Source organism: Tachyglossus aculeatus, chromosome 20 (assembly GCF_015852505.1).
Source record: "Tachyglossus aculeatus isolate mTacAcu1 chromosome 20, mTacAcu1.pri, whole genome shotgun sequence".
Taxonomy (NCBI): domain Eukaryota; kingdom Metazoa; phylum Chordata; class Mammalia; order Monotremata; family Tachyglossidae; genus Tachyglossus; species Tachyglossus aculeatus.
Window position 1 is genome coordinate 479893 of NC_052085.1, and position 20415 is coordinate 500307.

Genomic DNA, 20415 nt, shown 5'->3' on the forward strand with positions numbered 1-20415 from the left:
TTTGCTAAACTGTGGACACTTGGAGATTTTTCTTGGCTCTTGACAGGGGACCCCTATGGCCTTGGCCCTGGGGGCCAGTCAAAAAGTCCAGCTAGTGTCATGCATTGCCTGACACTCCTTGGCATGTTCTTTGTGGGATTAAAGTCTAAATACTAATTCTGTTCCTCTCTTTAGGATTAAAATCTTGCAAAATATTGGTGTGACCTTCGTTAAAACTGGCCAATATTCAGATGCTATCAATTCTTTTGAGCACATAATGGGTATGGCCCCAAATCTGAAAGCAGGCTTCAACTTGATACTGAGCTACTATGCAGTTGGGGACCGAGAAAGAATGAAGAAAGCTTTCCAGAAATTGATTGCTGTTCCATTGGAAATTGATGAGGATGACAAATTCATTTCACCAAGTGTAAGAAAGATTCAACATTCCACCTGTAGAGCCCAGTTCTTTGGCAATGTAAAGTGGTGAAATATGCCTCTTCCTTTTCAGAACGAAAAGGCTAGTGTGTTTGAGGGATGTCAGCCTTCCTGATGTACTTCGTTTCATCTCTAAAATGAAAATTCCTTCTAGGAGCTGAGCCCTGTGCGTCCAAGAGAGAAATATTTGATCACCTGCCCATCCTGGTGATTGGATGTATCCTCTCTAGAACCTAAGAAAAAAGGTTTTTAAATAATCTGCATGCCTTGAACTTTGACTCCAGTGAGAAAAAACTAGTGGCTGGCTGGTTTTCACTGAAGAACTTAAATTTAGTGTGTATTCAGAGTTGAGCCACGTTGGGCTGCTTCGATGCCTGGAGAACAGTCTCTCTTGGGGCTGCTGCCACAGCCCAGTAAATGAAAGCAGGAGCTTACACTGATGGTGAGATTTGTGCCCACCACCTACTTTCCTTGCCATCTCACAGCCAAGCAGGAGCAGCATCTGGAATGAGGCCCAAGAACAGCAGCGGGAGGCTAGAGTCCCCCCCTCTTGTTTGTGGGGCGTGGGCTCCAGGCCTATAGGTCGTCATTGATAGATCATCAGCAGCTTTGACGATCCACCATTTAAATGCTTACATTTTGCTGAAGCAAGTTAATACCCCTGTCTTCTTCAATCAGTCAGTATTTATGGAGCATTGATTGAGTGCAGAGCACTGTACCAAGTGATTGGGAGACTAAAGTATAGCAGAATTAGCAGACACATTCCCAGCCCATAGTGAGCTTACAGTATAGAGGACGAGACAGACATTAATATAAGTAAATAATTGATAATATTTAACTGTTCTAAGTCCAGGTTAGGACAGTCATTAGAGTTTCCTCATGGGCATGGCAGTGTGTTTGGGCGGTATTAAGAAATTCTGCCTTTTGTTCCAACTATCAGTTGTCTGAAGTGATCCTATTTTCTCTCCACTTTTCAGCAGTTTTAGATAACCGAGTTTCTGTTTCTTCAAAATAATAGTGCAGTATATTAAAGCTTTAGAAATACCTCTTTCCCAAGTCCAATAACAGATTTCCTTCCAGAATCCATTTGAAATGAGGAAAAGGTGGAGAGGAAGAAGTGATGGGCAGACATTTTAATTTTCACTTTATAGATGAAAAAATTGAATCATACAGAGATTAAGTTGCTTGTCCATGATTGTAGAAATAATTACTGGCAACAGTAATAATTAAGGTATTTGTTAAGCACTGTGTGTTACGTGCTCTGCTAACTCCTTGGGTAGATAGAGGGCAAATCAGATTAGCCACACTCCCTGTGCCATGTGGGGCTCAGCACCTGAGAGGGAGGGAGGGAGAGAGAGTAGGTATCTTCTCCCCAGTTGAAAGTTGAAGAAATGGAGGCCCAGATTGGTTAAGTGATTTGTCCACTGTCATCCAGTAGGTCACTAGCAGAGCTGGGATTAGAAGATGAGTCTCCTGTCTCTCTGTCCCACCCTCTTCCCACTAGAGCTGGAGTGTAACCCTTACCTGGTGACTCTTTGTCCAGGGCTCTTCATACATCAGTTCACTCAGATAAAGCATCAGTGAAGACTCTATTTCTTCCAATTTTACTTTTCAGGATGACTCGCACGCTAATCTATTGATTGAAGCCATTAAAAATGATAACCTAAGGCAAATGGAGCATGAAAGGTAACACTCTGTGGGGACTTGATACTTTGAGTTCTCAAAATTCTGTTTACAACTTTGTTACAATGATATCTTGCTGGAGTCTCTGTGCAGGGGGTTGGAGGTGGCCGTTGTGGTTCTATTAATCCATCCCTTGGTGGGGAGAGATTGAGGGTATCTTATCTCACATTGCTGCCAGTTCCCAGGAACCCAGCTCATGAGCTCAGAGGATGTTGTGGTGGGTGGGGACCCCCTTGCCCCCATGTAGCACCCACAGGCTCTGCGTTGATGATTCTTCTAGGGCTAGACAAAACAGGCTCTCAGTCTCTCCTTCCCTCCTCTCTGCTTTTGACTTCTGGGTGGTGGTCTTGGTGGGTTCCCAGCTGCAGTTTTGTCTCCAAAGTTTGCCCAAAGGGACCAGAAAAAAGACTTCCAGGCCCACTGGGGGTTGGGAACTGGGATGCCCAAGGTGGGACAGTGGCAGCATATTTTCTTGCTGGATGCCCCTAAGCTTTGTCCCAAGTGGCTCTTGGGAAGAATAGAAGCATCCCATCTCTGCCTCAGACCCGTGCGTGATTCAGCAGAAGCAGCATCAGTTGGCTTTTGCTTTATTTTCCTGGATAGATACTCTTCAAACTTAATAGTTTCATAGTAATTTAATGAAGAAAATGATTACAATTAGGTCTCCTGAAATAAGAGGTTCCTGCTCTTGGTGAGCCCCACCTTAAGGAAAACCTATCCTCTAGGACTCACAGTTGGACCGATGCCATGTTACATGTGCACAGACTGATTCTTCTGGTATTGGGTTGTGTTCTCCCTGCAGTGTGGAAAGACCTTTCCCTTAAATCCCTGACAGAGTTCTAGCCAACATGTGTAGGGAAAAAATGCGTTGTAGAAGAACTGAGGGCACTCAGCATGTAAAGTCACCAGATCTTTTTCTAAATCCAATGCATTTTTCTTTCTCTAGAAAAGCCCTAGCAGAGAAATACATCATGACGGCCGCCAAACTCATTGCTCCCGCAATTGAAACATCATTTGCCGTAGGCTATGACTGGTAAGAAATCCTCTGCAGTTCTGAGCTTAAGTCTTTTTCTGCATTCATGAAATGTGTTTCCAGAGCCAACTGTCATTTTTTAGGTGAAAAAATCAGTACCCAAAATTGTAGAAATGGTATTTCACTTAGAGAGCATATAAAGCACAAATAATAACCTGAATGAATAGTTGACATGATTACAGGTACAGCAATCCTAAAGAGACAAGGCAGAATCCATCTAATTAAAAAACATTGAGCCGATTCTCCCATACTCATTCAGTCATTCAATTCTATTTACTGAGCGCATGCTGTGTGCAAATCACTGTACTAAGCGCTTACTCCCTGTTGAATCATGCTTAAGGAAGCCACTGGGAGTCTAGCTTCTCCATTACATATGACAAAAAGGGCAGGGCACTAAACTGGCACCCTATCCTCCATGTGTTTTGGATTCCTCCTCAGTATATTGAGTTCTTTCTGTGTGAAGAGCACTGTACTAAGCACTTGGGAGAATTCATTGTAACATGTGTTCCCTGCCCACAATGAGCTTACAGTCTAGTTTAGTCTTCTCCCCAAGACCTAAATATATTAACTAGTCATTGTGAGCATGGGAAGAAACTGACTCAAGATTTCGTATTGTAGTAGAATATTAAGCAAATGACTACAGCATTACTTCGAATGAAAAGAAGTGATAGGGGTGTTACTGGGTTGAGATTCTTCTCTTTAGGGCTGGGAAGTGACATGAGGAGAAAAACACTTCTGCTGCTGAGGAGTGCAAAGCTTCCTTTCTCCCACTCTTTCCCTTCCACTCTCACCTCCTGAATGTCTGGATGTGAGAGAGGGCTTCCAGACACCACTACTCTGTCCCTATCAGTGTCTTCTCTAGGGAGGTTGGTGAATTGGTGTTTTTTCTTTAAAGTAAAATTCGAAAATATTTAAATGCTTTAAATAGAAAATTAAGCCTGATTTCTATCCTGAATTTAAAATAAAAAACACCCTAATAATTCCAGAATTATTTGGGTTTATCCTAAAATTCATATCGCCTTTGAAAGGATGGTAAAATGGATTTCAAGATGTGTATCAAGATATGCATTGAAGAGGTAAAGTGAAACATCATGAGGAAAGATTTAATGCAGCCATGCAGTTAGCACCAAAATATCTGAACCTCCAGTAGTACTGGATGCTGGAAACATTATTATCGACTCTAGCACTAAAAAAAAAAAATTTAAAAAAGGCTGCATCTCACATCTTTTGAAATTGCCATTTTGATTTAAGCCTTCATTATTTTGGAGAAAATCAATCCATCCGTATTTATTGAGCATTTACTCTCTCTGTTAGCATCATGGTTTATATATGCAGAGTAACTTTCCTAAAAAAAGTATTTTATGAGGCTAGACAGGAAAATGTTAAATTAGGGGTGTACATGTGGGTCTTTGTAAAATGAACTTTTTATGCCGAAAACATTAAATGCACTGAAACACAAACTACCTTTTTCACTGCTAAAGATTAAGGAGCACTTTTAAAGATTAGATTGTATCTAGTAGAATTTTGAGGAGTTTGAAGAAATATATTAACAAAGGTCTCTGTCTTATTATTGTGGTTATTTGCATTTACCATGGCTATAGGATCTTGGAGAGAGCTTGGGTTGCCTGAGAAGGGCAGCTCAGAAGAGTTCAGTGAGCAAAGGGTTCATTAAGACTTGCACTTAGATATGTGGAAAGAACCCCAAGCTTGCCCACTACAGTATAAGTTCTCCTTTGTGGAATTTCTAGGGAGCGACTTTTTATTCTCATCTCTGTCCTTCATCGTTTGTAACTTCTCTTCCCATAGGAAAGTGGGATGGTGAAGTCAAGGGTGGAATCCTGCCTCAGCTGGGTTATTCTTGAATCATTTGGGTCTTCTTGAGCTCAGCGGCCTTTGAGCCCACATCTCTGTGAGCTCCTCTTCCTCTTCCATTTATCTGGGAAGTGTGACATATTCTGAGCACATCCGGCATGGTTTCTGCTTCTATAGACTCTGTGTTGTTTTGCTCTGCCCTCTCAGGGTCACAATAATGACCCTCGATTCATAGCAGCTTTGTGTGACTCTCCAGACAGATTTACAGGGTTTGGATAGTGTTTTGTTCCATGTTCTCGCTTTAGTTTCCACCTCTAGGAGCATTTCCAAAGAGTTTTCAGCAGGAAGTTTTCCTGGCCAGGAGGCCAGATTCCAAACTGGAAAGCAACCAGGGTCAGCCTGAGGCAGTCTTGGATTTGTGGATCTGTTTCTGAAATGGGTTGGTTGCAGAGCGAATCCTAGGAAAATCTTGGGAGGGAAGATCTTCTCAGGTAGGGCCTGATAGCCTGCTGAGGTCTGTGCCCAGAAAATAATTCATGTCGAATAGCAGGGGGCTGCTGCACTTGAGTCCTTCCCCTGACCTGTGGGTTACAGTGAGCCATTCAGCGCCAGCCTGGTGGCTCCCGCTTATACAGTGAACAAGGAGAAGTGGTGACTAGTTGGAATGAAAGGCAACTTAAGGAGCTTTTGAAAAAGTTCAAAGGATGAAAATGTGTTTACCTAGTGAAAGCCAAGTAAATTACCTTAACTTCTTTGGGACTGGATGATTAAGCCTGACTGAAAATGTGTTACTCTGCTGAGCAGCCTTAGTTGACCTAAAATGTGGCTTTAAGATACAGTGAGGCCATGGTGTGCTGAAGAGCTAAACATGTGTATTTAATCAGATTCATTTTCTGTAATGAAATGAGGCAGATAGGGAATTATTTGGGTTGCACAATTTCCTACTTGTATAACTCAAAATTCCAGATACTTTCAAATCGACTATTGAAAAGGAGTCAAAAGATTCAAATTTAAGGCAATATCCAGCAGTATTAACATAAAATGAGGCCTATGGGTTCAGTAGTACAATAGATTCAAGAAGACTTTGGATCAGTTAATGGTTGAGAGGTCCAAAGTGGACTCCTGAAGAGAACTTTAGAGAGGTGGAAGGAAAAGGGAAGCTTGTTAGTAGGCAAAGGAGGTTAGTTGTCAGGGAGGATTGACAACCACCACTCTGTTCCTCCAAGGGTCTGCTACCATTATTGGAGAAGGAAAACTGGGCTGGATGGACTGAGGAAAGATTACTATACTACTTGTGATGTACTTTGGATTTGGTTAGTGTCTGAAGCATTTAAAGCTCCATATATCCTCAGGGCACCCCATCAATATAATCCACCACTTTCCTGTGAGAAGTTAAAGTAAAGGCAGACAGTTCAGGTAAAGTCTAAGTTGGAACTAGGACTGCAGCACAGCCTTGGCTTTTTTCACTCTCAGCAAACAACTGGAGTTTTTTATTTACAATTATTATTTCGCATAGCCCCAGTCAAGGTGTGTTTACTATTGGACAAGTTTTCCAAAACCATCAGGATCTTAACCCCCACATTTTAGGAGAATTCAGTATAAATACTTCATTCAGCACCCAATTTAGCAAGATTCAGAAATAAGGAAAGGTTTAATGAGGGATATTCATTGACCTGACCACAAGGCCTGATGATTCCTTCATTCTTTTAGGTGGTTTGAGGCCGACTCACACGCAGTTGGCCCTAGTTTCTCCCTTTAGAAATAGCGTTTGTTGTCTTTTGACCCATTCAGAATGGTTGTGAGACTTGATGTTTTTTAAACTATTTAAATAATCTTATCTAGTTTAATATTTTAAAAAGTTTTTTGCAATGGGCCGAGTTTTTGTAAAGTGGAAAAGAAACCTCATAGAGTACTTTGAGAGTCTTTAATGGAAGTATAACAGCAATTGAAATGTTTCTTGAGCTGCTTTCCAGGATAGACATACAGTATATGTGCCTGGGGCACTTGCACCCTCTAGGCCCCTAGATTTCCTTTCAGTTATTGTGTAGGTTTTTTATGATGTTTTAGAGGGGATGTAGTTCATTGTTTGACTGCGTGCTGGAGCCTCACCGGCCTCAAGCCAGCTGGTCTGTGGTAGTGTCTCAAGTGAATCTTTAAGAGGTATTTCTATGATTTCATTTTCCAAGCTATGTTTTGCACATCATCTCGAACAATAGCAACTCTGTCCACATCAACTGAATACTTTGGAGGCTTACTGAGTTTTGTATAGTTCTGCCACCACCAGATTGCTTAGAAACGGAAAGGCATTAAAATAAAAGGATTGTGCGTAACTGCAAATAGGAATTGATGAAGGAATCAACAATTACATGGTAAATCTTGTTTCTAGTAGAAGCAGCAACCCCATTTTAGGAACAGCTGATATCTCACACCCCATCTTTGCTTAGGGAATAAAATGAAGTTGGAAAATAGAATTCACTTGGGGTACAGATGGAATTGTGTTTGAAAATTTTTACAAGAAACAGAATTAGTATTTGTTGGATGAAGGAATCAAATGTTACAGGTCTAGTGTATGAGGCAATTGCTAAAATGTGAAGTCATCATTTTTGAAATATGAAGACCAGAGTGCTAATGCAAAATAATGGTACAGAGTAATTGTGCTATTTCTGTTCTATTGTAGGTGTGTTGAAGTAGTAAAGGCTTCTCAGTATGTAGAACTAGCTAACGACTTGGAAATAAACAAAGCAATTACCTTCTTGAGGCAAAAGGACTTTAACCAAGTAAGCTTTGTTCATGAATTTTTTTTCACGACTACCTTCAGAGTTATTTTTCAGAATAGTGAAATTAAAAAATGCTTTCCCAAAAGGATGCTAGTTGTAATCATTCAGAAATTGGCTACACCATTGCAAATGAAAAGCTGTCTTTTAGGATTTAATCTCATAAAATAGATGGACAATATTCCATAACTGTGCATCTCTTCAAAATAAAAAATCCTGAAGAATGGCTTTAATTTGAATTTGGTTTTGTATTAAATTTGTGAAAATACAGAAATAAAAATTAGTGGAAAAGCAATCCCTCCTTTTCCTCAGTTATTTTTTAAAAAATCCAATTTACCAACTGACATAGTGGCAGACTTTTCTGGTAGGTGCCAGGCTTTCTTTTCTAATTTCTTTAGCCTGAGATTCATTTAAGCAAAGATCTCATATTTGTGTGGGTTTGCGTTTTCCTAGCCGTTCCCATCCAACAATCTTTGTTTCATTTGCATTTTCAGTGTCTGATTGTACAACTAGGTTAATGGTGTTTTTAAAATGTTATTTTTGCTTTCCTTTTCAACATTGCCACTTTTGCTTTGTCTCCTGCCTTTTGTTTACATACCGTAAGTATGAAGAGGTAGGTATAAGTAGTAGAAACTAGATCTCAAAGGTACACTGATATTTTAATAACCCAAGTAGATGCTAAGTCCGAGAGAAGGCTTGCCTCTTTTCTCAGCAGTTTAATCAGAAAAATGAGTCTGGGGGTAGAACCGTTGCCCTTGGTGCAGTACACAGACGGCCCCACTCAGCTATGCAGGATGAAGATGAGCAGAAAGTTCCATAAAGAGCATGTCCCTGGAAAAATTGTCATTTAAAATTGGTTTTCATTATTCATTAGACTAAGCCACTCAGCTTGGGCAATGGATGAAAATGCCTTATTGACTTGGATATCTATTAGTTTCTGTTTATTTTTCTCTTTCAAAGATATGAGTCTATTCTGTAGCATTTTATTTATAAATAATGAAGAGGAACTTGTTCAGGAGCTCACTTGGCCACCCAAACAGCTCATTAGTAAGAGGTGTTATAACTGAAACTTCAGAAAATCAACATTTGAACCAAATGAATGTTTCTTCCATTGGTTTTGGTCTTCTAGCGTGTTTTGTGGTGTAATCGTTTTAGGTTTAAGGTAGAAAAGTTTATCGCTGTTAGGATTCAAGAATGTTAGGAAATGAAAGCATTCCATCAGCTCTGCTGTCGTCAGTATAAAGTCACATTTGTTTTTAAAAACCACTCTTGGTTTTCTTTCACAGCTCATGATTGTACTGACTTTCGGGATTCATACATAATAGCCATTTTGGTAGTGGAAAGCTTATGCATCGTTAGTATGAATTCCAACCCTAAAATATGTTACGCCTCACACCAAAATAAATAAGTTAAATTACTAGGTGTCAATGACTGATGGCCGCCTGTTGTGTTTTCCAAACTTACTGGAATGTAGCAGTAACTGCTGGTATTTGCAGAATGATGAATACTGAATGCTATATTCTTTAACATTTAGGTTTAATGTTCTCTTTTTATGACATCATAAAATTCCCTCTTCAGCTCCTAAGAGTATAGTGTAAATGGGTTTGCACATACGAATGTAACGTAAGTGTGTAAAGGTAAATTATTTGAGCAGGAGAAGTAATCAGTTTCACCTTAATTAGTCGGTGTTGTCTATTGAGCACATATTGTCTGCAGAACCTTGTACTAATGCAAAGCACTGTAATAAGTGCATGGGAAAGTACAATACAAAAGAGTTACTAGGCACAATCCTTGGCCTTAAGGAACCTTCAGTTGAGAGGTAAATTACAGCCTTAGATTCAGAAACCCGGAGTGGCCAGAGATGCAGGAAGGCCATGATTCTCATGCTTTTGGTGTAACAGAGCCTGCACTGAAGGGGGATTCTGTGGGGAGTCGGAGAGGAATGGCTGCTGCTGAGAAGCAGAAGCAGAGAGATTAGGGGGAAGGAGGTCTGGGCAGTCAGTCCCCCGGCGATCCCGAGAGGACTCGTCACAGTCCCGATGTTAGGAAGAGAGGAAGGGCATTCTGGGGAAGTCGAGCAACCTCTTCTGCCTTCCCCAGGCATGGATTAATAGAAGGAGTCATATACACAAGGCTTTCAGAAGACTGCCAACCCTAACAGTCTTATTTAAATCAATAGCTCCGAAAAGGTATCACACTGAAGACGGAAGCTGGCAGGGAGCCTAGAGAGGGTGGCTTGGGTTCACCATTGATGTAGCAATGTTGGTCTCAGAGAAGGGTTGGAATTCCGAAAAGTTGTTTGGTGGATAAGTTGGTTCTTTAAAATTCTTGGGCCTTGCATTTGCCTGTACACTTGGGTCTTCGGGTACTAAGTTACTCAATCAATCAATCAATCAATCAATCGTATTTATTGAATGCTTACTGTGTGCAGAGCACTGTACTAAGCGCTTGGGAAGTACAAGTTGGCAACATATAGAGACAGTCCCTACCCAACAGTTGGCTCACAGTCTGAAAGGGGGACCCCACAACACTTAGGTACAAATCCTTAGTTCAATTAATTTTAATCTATTTTAATGTCTGTCTCCCCCACTAGACTGTAAGCTCCTCGAGGGCAGGGATCGTGTCTACCAACTCTAGTGTACTTTCCCAACCACTTAGCACAAGGCTGTGCACACTGAAAGCACTCAGTAAATACCATTGATTGATTGATTCCACTCATCACTCTTTCTAGCCTGATGCTTCTTCTGTAGCTGTTGCCTAAAGGAGCATCTTTTGTATTTTTAACTCACTTCTCCCCCAACCAGAGGTACTAATTGTAATTGACTGTAAACTCTGTAGATGTGGCTGATTTTTCCAGGAGGGAAAGATCAACGTTGGACTGACTGCTGTCTTTTTTGCTAAAGGAAGATAAAATAGAATTTGGTTTTTTTTTTCAGGTGGATTACCATTTAAAAGCTACTCAGATCCAACAGTAATGGCAGAGTCTGATGTACTCTGCACATAGTGCAAATAATGATTATGATCTTAAAAGGATAATTCGAGCATAGCTTTGTCACAGTTTAAGTAACCTGCTTATTCACTTCTAGGCTGTAGAGACTTTAAAAATGTTTGAAAAGAAGGACAGTAGAGTAAAAAGTGCAGCTGCAACAAATCTTTCATTTCTTTACTATTTGGTAAGTTTTGCACTTATAATCCTACAAATTAAGCGCCACCCGCGGTAATTGGTAGTCATGCTGCCTCAGTTTCCCCCGACACCTCCCTCCCTCCTCATATGCACTCCCCTCTTGCCTCTCCCCCTGCCCTCCTGCCGTGCAGCCTACAGGAAATAAAAAATAAATAATTATGGTATTTGCTAAGCGCTTACTATGTGCCAAGCACTGTTCCAAGCACTGGAGTAGATACAAGGTAGTCAGGTTGTCCCACGTCTGGCTCACCGTCTTAATCCCCATTTTCTAGATGAGGTAACTGAGGCACAGAGAAGTTAAAGAAGATAGATGGCCGCCAGGAGAGCTGAAGGGAACTGACCTAGAATGGGAGGCTGTGCCAGGGGAGGCTGTGCCAAGGGAGGCTGTGCCAGGGGAAGCTGTGTCAGAGAGCAGAGGAGGGAGCTCCCATTTCAGTTCAAATGAATTCTCCCAGCCAGACTCCCTGGAGGCCGGAGGTCTTTCCCCAACTGACAGAATGTAGGCTAGGGAGCAGGCCTGCAGCTAGGTGCCCAAAAGCCTGATTCCTGGAAGGGGTGGGGGGGTGCCCTGCCACTCTGGGCATCAGTTTCTGCCCCCTATAGTGAGGAGATATGGAATGAAGAACCGCCCGTTTACGCATTTTTGTGCTCTGTCCACATAGGAGAATGAGTTTACGCAAGCCGACAACTATGCAGACTTGGCTGTGAGTTCTGATCGATATAACCCGTCAGCACTCACTAATAAAGGAAATACCATTTTTGTCAGTGGAGATTATGAGAAAGCAGCCGAGTTTTATAAGGAAGCTCTGAGAAATGATTCTTCCTGCACTGAAGCACTTTACAATATCGGTAAGCAAAGTGTGGCGTTTAAGAATTTGTGGTTATGTTCACAAGCTCTTCATTCAGCATGTTGTCTCAAACGTTTAATTTATCTGTGAATGGTTTAATTTGCTGTAGGATTGGAAGTAAAACAGTGAGATCCTGATAATGAGAAATGACCTGTTGTAACTACCCTAGACTGTAAGCTTGTTGTGGGCAGGGAATGTGTCTGTTTATTGTTGTATTGTACTTTACCAAGCGCTTAGTACAGTGCTCTGCACACACAGTAAGTGCTTAATAAATATGATTGAATGAACAAACTAACTCTTGCTAGGAAATAATCTATGTCAGTCTGCCCTTTGAGTTTGGGTGTCTGTGTCCCTCTCACAGGACTCAGTCCACACTCTTTTGTGTCACACTTACCCCCACAGCAATCCCACCCCCAAAATTAACTCGAAACCAGGCCATTAGAAAGTGAGACTGTGAAACAGTCCAATTTCCTCTTTTAATTTCCTCAAGAAAATTATGAAGCCATTAAAGCAATAGTATTCTCCTTTTTCATCCTTTAGTAGCAGGAATTGATCACTGTGTTTTCAGAAGTATTGAACAAGTATCCATTTCTTCCTCATATACACCATATTTATTATTTCCTATGTCAGCATTGTGTGAAACAGTACCTTCTTCCGGTGTGGCCGCCCCTCTTAGAAATGAAGTCACTTAGTTCCTTTCCCTTCCTCTGCCTGCTGTCTGATGGTGTGTAGCGAAATGGCCACAGGATGGACAGTAGACAAAAAAGGAAGAGGCAGTGGGCTTCCTGATCCATTAACCCAGTCATCAGGCCTGAGTAATCTGGAACTGAAAAACAATGTTAATAATAATGGTATTAATTAAGCATTTACTGTGTGCTAAGTGCTGGGGGTAGATGTGAAACAGTCAGATCAGACACAGCCCCTGTCCCACATGAGGCTCACAGTCCGAGAGGGAGAGAGAATTGAACGTGTGCTGCTATGAGAGAACTGTCAGTCACTTCCATTTTTTCTTTCTTGTAGGTTTAACATATAAGAAGTTAAACAGACTAGACGAGGCTTTGGATTGTTTCCTGAAACTTCATGCAATCCTACGAAACAGTGCTCAAGTCCTTTACCAAATAGCAAACCTGTATCTTATTAAAACTATCACGTGTTAGTTTGAAGAGTAGCAAATGTAGTTATGGAGAAAATGTCATTTTGTTTACGGCCTAGAGTGAGCCAGAACTTGGAGTGGAGCCGGAGTGGAGCCTGGAGCGGCAGTGTCATGGTGGCACATTGTGATGTGGTGCCAGCACCAGAGCAGGGGAAATGCCAGCCCTCAGCCTCTTGCCGCTGTGACCACCCCAAGATCCTGCTCCAACACAGGTCCAGTCCACTCACTTCTGCTAGAATACAGGGACTGTTGGCCAAGAACCTCATGGGGAAACTGCATTCCAATAATAAATAATAATGATGGTACTTGTTAAGCGCTTGCTATGTGGCAAGTACTTTTCTAAGGGCTAGGGTAGATATAAGTTAATCAGGTCGGACACAGTCCCTGTCCCGTGTGAGGCTCACGCTCTCAATCCCCATTTTCCATATGAGGGAACTGAGGCCCAGAGAAATGAAGAGACTTACCCAAGATCTCCCAGTAGACAAGGGACGGATCCGGGATTAGAACCCAGGGCCTTCCAACTCCCAGGCCCATGCTCTATCCACTAGCCATTCTGCTTCTCATATCACCTCGTGACTCAGTTTACAGAAGCTGTATTAACTTTCATGCCACAAGTATGCTGGGCTCTGTAGTTTACGAAATTAAATAGTGGGAGAGTGTGACCCATTACAAATTAGTATTGCTATTAGTAATTAGTTAATAACTTACCCAGTATCCTGTGCTTCTGTAGTTATTGGTTAACATTACCTAATTTTATTTTAAATGTGAAATATTCAACCAAGTTCAGTAGTATTTGTAGCAGTTATTTATCGAACACCCACTATATACACTCAGAAGCTACAGAATAAGTGATATCGTCCCTGCCCAGAAGGAGCTTGCACTCAAAAAGAGTGTAATTATCTCCTGGGACGATGTAGTCAAGGCACTCGGGAGGGTTGTGAAGATATTCTGCAAGGGAGCTTGGAACATGGAGTCCAGAACAGCTGTATGAAACAAACCGTGAACTTCAACCTGCAGGCTTTGTTATTAGGGTGATCCAGTCTTCTTCACCCGCCTCGTGGGTTCCCTGGAACTCTCTTTCCTCCTTCACAGGTTGTCTGATAGAGAGACCCAAATGTCTAGGTGAAGTGAGATTTGTGGGAGTGCTTCGGGGTGGTAGAGTGAAAAATTTCCTGTACTTAAAGTTGCTATTCCCTCAGAATTGCTATTCACAGTACTAGCTTGGCAGCAAATAATATACTCTAACATCATAATTCAATTCTAGTAATTACTAACCAGAAGGTACCTTGGACTAATAGAAAACTGCCATTTGTGTGTTGCTTTTGTGGTTTTACTCACTAACTGAAATGTATTTCCCTTAACCGGAGATGCCCCAGATATGAAATAATGGAAGATCCCAACCAGGCCATAGAGTGGCTGATGCAGCTGATCAGTGTTGTCCCAACAGATGCTCGTGCCTTAGCCAAACTAGGAGAATTGTATGACAACGAAGGGGACAAATCCCAGGCATTTCAGTACTACTATGAGGTAGCCGTGCAGCTCTGCTGGAATTCCAAATATCTAGTAGTATTTATGGAAATTCTGTTGTACTGTTCCTCTCCCAACTGTTTAGTACAATGCTCTGCACATAGTAAGTGCTCAATAAACATCATTGATTGATTGGTTGATTGGAAATAAAGTAAAAAAGATGACTTTGAGGGCTTTCTACTAGTAAAACTAGAAAAATGCTTGAAGGTTACACTTAAGGAATAATTAGGCATTTGCATTTTAAATACATTAAAGCTTTCTGGAAGAAAGATGCATTTTCTGATAGAAATAGTGCAAAAATTAGGATGAGAAATGAGAAAAGTGATTTTAGCAGACACAGTGAATATTAATTTGCATAATGTCAGATAAATCCTGAACTGCTTGAAATCAGACTGTAGGTCACTAAAATACTGCATTTATATTATCATTAACATTAATGGTTCACATTAAACCAATCATTCAGTCACTCAGTGGTATTTACTGAGCACCTACTATGTGCAGAAAGCACTGTACTAAGCACCTGGGAGGGTTCAATGAAACAGATTTGGTAGACACACAGTGTTCTCCAAAATAAATTGAACCTTTATAAACTTTTGGGAGCATGTATAATGCACAAGATTACTTGATGCTTTCTAGGACACAAGGATTTTTGATTTAACAATGCAGTAACAATCTGGAAAGATAGCATTTGTTTGATTTTGGGGGGAAGGAAAAAAGACAATTTATTTTCCTTTCAAAACAAAATTAGTTTTCTCATGTGAATTAAAATTTTTATGAAGAATTTTGTTTGGAACTTTTTAGACTTTTTATTGATTCAGCTTGGCCTGTTGATTGATTAGAGTCAGTTAAAAGAAACATGGATCAAGAGCCATTCTTAAAGCGTTTCTGTCCTCAGCTCAAGCTGCTCAATGTGGAACTGTCCATCAGTGGTGTTGGAAGGGTTAATGGAGCAGTTCTACTTACTGGTGATGATGATGATGGTATTTATTAAGCGCTTATTATGTGCCAAGCACTGTTCTAAGCACTGGGATAGATATAAGGTTATCAGGTTGTCCCACATGGGGTTCACAGTCTTAATCCCCATTTTGCAGATGGGTTAACTGAGGCACAGAGAAGTGAAGTGACTTGCCCAAAGTCACACAGCTGACAAGTGGCAGAGCAGGCATTAGAACTCACGACCTCTGACTCCCAAGCCCAGGCTCTTTCCACTAAATCTTGTTCTGTCATTAACACACTCCCCAGATGTCCTGAGTCCATGGACATTGGTCCTAGTCTCAAACCACTTTGCCTTTGCTTTAAGAAATTATTTTCACCTCCTAAATGACAAACTTTGAGAACTTTTAACGTCCTCAAAATTTTTTATTAGGAGGGGATTATCCCTAATCGTTTCATTTTTCCTAGAAAACAATTTGTTTGTAGAGCTTGAATTAGAGCATCCCAAACAATGCCATTTTGTGGTGGTATTCTTCTTTAGCTGAGAGTAAAAATTCATGAGCCAAGGAACTCATAGCCCAACTTGTTCAAAACATAGAATTCATTTATACCCAGGAGTAGTGGAAGAAATATATTAACTTAATTTGGGGGGTTTTCGGGTAAGCTGTTGAGTCCTTATCTTAAAATGGAGTTACTGCTTCTAAAAGAATATGTACTGTCCAGAGAAGAGAAAAATTTGACAAACTCATCTCAAGTAGCTCACAGAAAACTCTTGTGAATTTTAATAAATGTTGGGAAAGGTCTTATTAGTTAATATGTATAAAGATATATTGCTTTCATTTATATGTTACAGATTTTTGGCATCTGAAGAATCAGCATCTTAAATAAGCATGAAGGAATTCTCAGAGTAAAATAAGCATGTTATCTATTGCTAAAATTGTGTTCCTTTACCTTTTACATTTTTCCAGTCCTATCGGTACTTACCTTCTAACATTGAAGTCATTGAATGGCTTGGAGCTTACTACATTGACACCCAGTTTTGTGAAAAAGCCATTCAGTACTTTGAAAGAGCTGCTCTTATTCGGTAAGTGATGATTGTTGTTAGTTCATGTTTAATCAAAGTTGGCTAAACTTTGGTAGTTCATGTTTAGTCAAAATATGAGGTCACTTCTCCAGCAGAGACTATCTTAAAAACATGAAAGTGTATTCAGAGTAGCACATTGCCTCCTGCACTGGGAGTCTGTGTGGTTTGGGCCATGGCTTTACTGGTTCTCACCTTGTGTGTATTTTTCCTCCTTTCCTCTAAATTGGAGATAATGAAGGATACAGGATTTCCTTGTAGAGAGAGGATCTTTTACTCCAGAAGGGAATTACATGCAATTTACAACAACTAAATTTCTGGGCTTCCCAGATTTGTAATGTTACTGCACTTAGGTCAAAGCAAAACCTGCCTTGCTCTTGCTTTGTTTTTTTCCCCTGGGGGTGGAGGTGGGCGGGGATATTTGTTGAGTGCTTACTTTGTGCCAAGAAATGTACTAAGCGCTGGGGTAGATACAAGTTAATCAGGTTGGACTCAGTCCCAGTCTTACATTGGGATCACAGACTTAGTCCGCATTTTACAGATGAGATAATTGAGGCACAGAGAAGTTAAGTGACTTGCTCGGGGCCACACAGCAGACAAGTGGTAGGGCTGGGTCACCAGAACCCAGGTCCTTCTGACTCCCAGCTCCGTGCTCTATCCAGTAGGCCAAGTTTGCTTCTCCTATTTTGCTTCTCCCATCACCTACCCCTTGCTCAGGCCTTTCCTTCTTCCTGGAATTCCTTTCCCCTTCAAATCCACCAGACTTCAGCTTCCCCATCTTCACCTCCTCAAAAAGGCATTCCCAGATTAATTTCCTCCAGCCCTGCTGGATCATCCCAGTGGCGACCCGTATTTTGAGGATATTGGGGTGGGGGGTTGTGGGGTAAGGTAACTCCGTGTGCCAGCCAGGTCAGGATGGGAGGTAGATGGTGGAGGGGAGGGAGAGCCCAGGAGAATTTCAGCATGTCAGTTTGGAAAAGAGCCATCTGTTTGTTGTATTTGGCAGCCAGGAGCAGCTGTGAGGGCTGATGAGAGCTACTTCAAAATAATGTAGTACTTTAATTTAGGTAAGAATGCTTGCCTAATTGATTTTTAGGCAAATTTTAGGAATTTTTCCTCTTGTACATAGACTTCATTGACATTTATTTTAATGCTTTGGATTTGTCCCAAAATTGTATTAGTCATCAATAGCCATTATTAGCCCATGGAAACTTATTTTTATACAACTTGTAAAATAGGAGCTTTATTAATGTGTTAAATATTTCATTAAATGAAGTTATCCTCAAGGGGACATGGATAATTCCAGATATATGGACATCATTCTTTTCTTTGTGGTGTTCAGATTTGTGTACCTGGCAATCTCTGAGTTCTAGATAGTAGCCATTGCAGTAAGAATGCTTGGAAAGATCATGGAAATGCAAGAGCGGGAAACAGCACCTTGCCATAAAACTGTATTCTACTTTACAATAATGTTTTTTTTATGACAAAGTTAGTAACCACTTAGGAGCATCAATTCATTCTTACTATCTTCGTATTTCATTATTTTGAATCTGTATTTTCATCAGTACAAACATGATGGGAAGTGGAAGAGTGAACTGCTCTTCTGGCCAGAGTCGGCCTTCTTTGTGGTGAAATTTGTGTCTGTGTGCCTGAACGTGACTGTCCCTTGTAGACTATTTTATTTTTCATTTTTTACAGTCCCACCCAAGTGAAATGGCAGCTGATGGTGGCTAGTTGTTACAGAAGAAGTGGTGAGGGACTTTTTTTAACTCTTTCCTCATGCTTGTTTTACCTGTATGTTTTGTTCATGCCTCTAAAAAGCTAGTTACATAGATATGTGAATAAAAGGCTTCCAGTAATGTTATGCTTTATATAAATACCTAGAACTTTTTTTTGTAAACAGATGAAAATGGCACAGGTCATGCCTGAAACCCAACTGTTCTCCTTCCCCCAGAATCCTAATTCTTCAAAAATATTTCTGTTTGCCAATATTAAATATAGAAATCCTCGCCTCTGCCTTGGCCCAGAGGCCTGGGGACAGCCAGTTGAAGTAAAGTGACTGCTCCTACCTGGTTTCAAATTTTAGCCTCCTGGGGCCACCAGCATTGCTTTTCACCAGCAAATGAAAACATTTCATGAGAAAGTCAGGCAACCAAGCAGAGCAAGTGCAAGTTTAACAAATTCAATTTAAGATATTGTTATACTTACTAAACCTCCACATCCAGCTCTACTCACCAGCCAAAGTCTCTCATTCATGGCTCAGAGTCCGCCTTCTTCAGGAGCCTCCCCTGGTTAGGAGAGTTGAGCTTTGGCCTTGATAGAAAAAAAAATCAGCACCCGATTGAAGCCACATTGTGGACACTCTTGTCTATCATGTCTTTGTTAATTGTCATCTTGAGGACATGGGCCAGGTCATGTCTGTTAAGGATGCTGCTGCTGCACCATAAGCACCTGGGAAACCTAGGCCTGGGCTCTGAACCCTCCCAAAAGAACTCCGTCCTGGCCTTAAGGAAGGGTGAGCCCCAAAAGAATTCCAAGTCATTTAAGGGGATTTGGAAATGAACCTCTAAAATGCAGAGTACAGGCCATTTTATTGACTGCTGGATTGTTTGCTTCCCATTTACTTCCCAAGTAACTAAAATTATGGCTCCATTTAGAGTCTAATCGTCATATAAATGAATTTTAAAATATATTTATAGGTGACTTGAAAGAATCATCACGTCTACTTTTAGTTTTCAGTTTAAAGCCCAGAATCAGGCTATCAAGTGTTTTAATAGGCAAAACTATTAATAACTATTTCTCTCAACATCTCTCCCGTTCAATCCTGTTCAAATAGATTTTCTTTTCAAATTCCCCATGCCAGATCAGTGTAAAACTGATGCAGATTTAAATGTGGCAGATATGAGACCAGATTTCCACGGGAAAATGTTAAAGTACTGTAGTAAACAGAGTTGAAATTCAGATTATTCTGAGCTCTGGTGATTTCTATAATCTATTTTTGTGGAACGCTTATGTGTATTGTCCCCCGTTTGCAGGTAACTACCAAAAAGCTCTGGATACCTATAAGGAGATCCATAAAAAATTTCCAGAAAATGTTGAATGTAAGTGACTGTTCTTGTAGAGAAGCATTCAGATCTAATAACAATAATAACTGTGGTATTTGTTAAGCAGTTACTAGGGGCCAGGCACTGTACTAAGCACTGAGTAGATACAAGATAATCGGGTCAGACATAGTCCCTGTCCCACATCATCATCATCATCAATTGTATTTATTGAGCGCTTACTGTGTGCAGAGCACTGTACTAAGCGCTTGGGAAGTACAAGTTGGCAACATATAGAGACAGTCCCTACCCAACAGTGGGCTCACAGTCTAAAAGGGGTAGACAGAGAACAAAACCAAACATACTAACAAAGTAAAATAAATAGAATAGATATGTACAAGTAAAATAAATAAATAAATAGAGTAACAAATATGTACAAACATATATACATATCATCATCAATCGTATTTATTGAGCGCTTACTATGTGCAGAGCACTGTACTAAGCGCTTGGGAAGTACAAATTGGCAACATATAGAGACAGTCCCTACCCAACAGTGGGCTCACAGTCTAAAAGTTTATATACATATAAACAGGTGCTGTGGGGAAGGAAAGGAGGTAAGATGGCGGGGATGGAGGGGGGGTCATAGGGCTCACAGTCTTAATCCCCATTTTACAGCTGAGGTAACTGAGGACCAGAAAAGTTAAGTGACTTGTCCAGGGCCAAACAGCAGACAAGTAGCGGAGCTGGGATTAGAACTCAGGTCCTCTAACTCCCAGGCGCATGCTCTTTTCACTAGGCCACCTTGGTTCTCCAAGGGCTTGTGTCCAGTCGGTCCCCACCCCGCTCCTCAGTGCCCCCCTGCAGCTCTGGGGGCCCAAACCAAATAACTTGCCAGCCTAAACTTGCCCCTCATGCCCCAGATTTGGGGC

At 41.0% G+C, this 20415-nt stretch overlaps 1 protein-coding gene across 7 annotated transcripts in view; it reads left to right on the forward strand.

Moving 5' to 3' along the window:
• IFT88 (intraflagellar transport 88) overlaps positions 1-20415 on the forward strand; it is a 43998-nt gene that overhangs the window by 15502 nt on the left and 8081 nt on the right. For 5 of the 7 annotated variants that reach the window (XM_038761792.1, XM_038761797.1, XM_038761791.1 and 2 more), the window contains 12 exons: positions 175-406; positions 2030-2100; positions 3044-3130; positions 7620-7719; positions 8321-8329; positions 10803-10889; positions 11563-11749; positions 12769-12877; positions 14278-14428; positions 16330-16445; positions 18141-18193; positions 19478-19543. In XM_038761792.1, the coding sequence (XP_038617720.1) occupies positions 175-406; positions 2030-2100; positions 3044-3130; positions 7620-7719; positions 8321-8329; positions 10803-10889; positions 11563-11749; positions 12769-12877; positions 14278-14428; positions 16330-16445; positions 18141-18193; positions 19478-19543 (1268 nt within the window). The remainder of the gene's footprint in view (positions 1-174; positions 407-2029; positions 2101-3043; positions 3131-7619; positions 7720-8320; positions 8330-10802; positions 10890-11562; positions 11750-12768; positions 12878-14277; positions 14429-16329; positions 16446-18140; positions 18194-19477; positions 19544-20415) is intronic. The other 2 variants (XM_038761793.1, XM_038761796.1) reach the window with 1 other exon arrangement.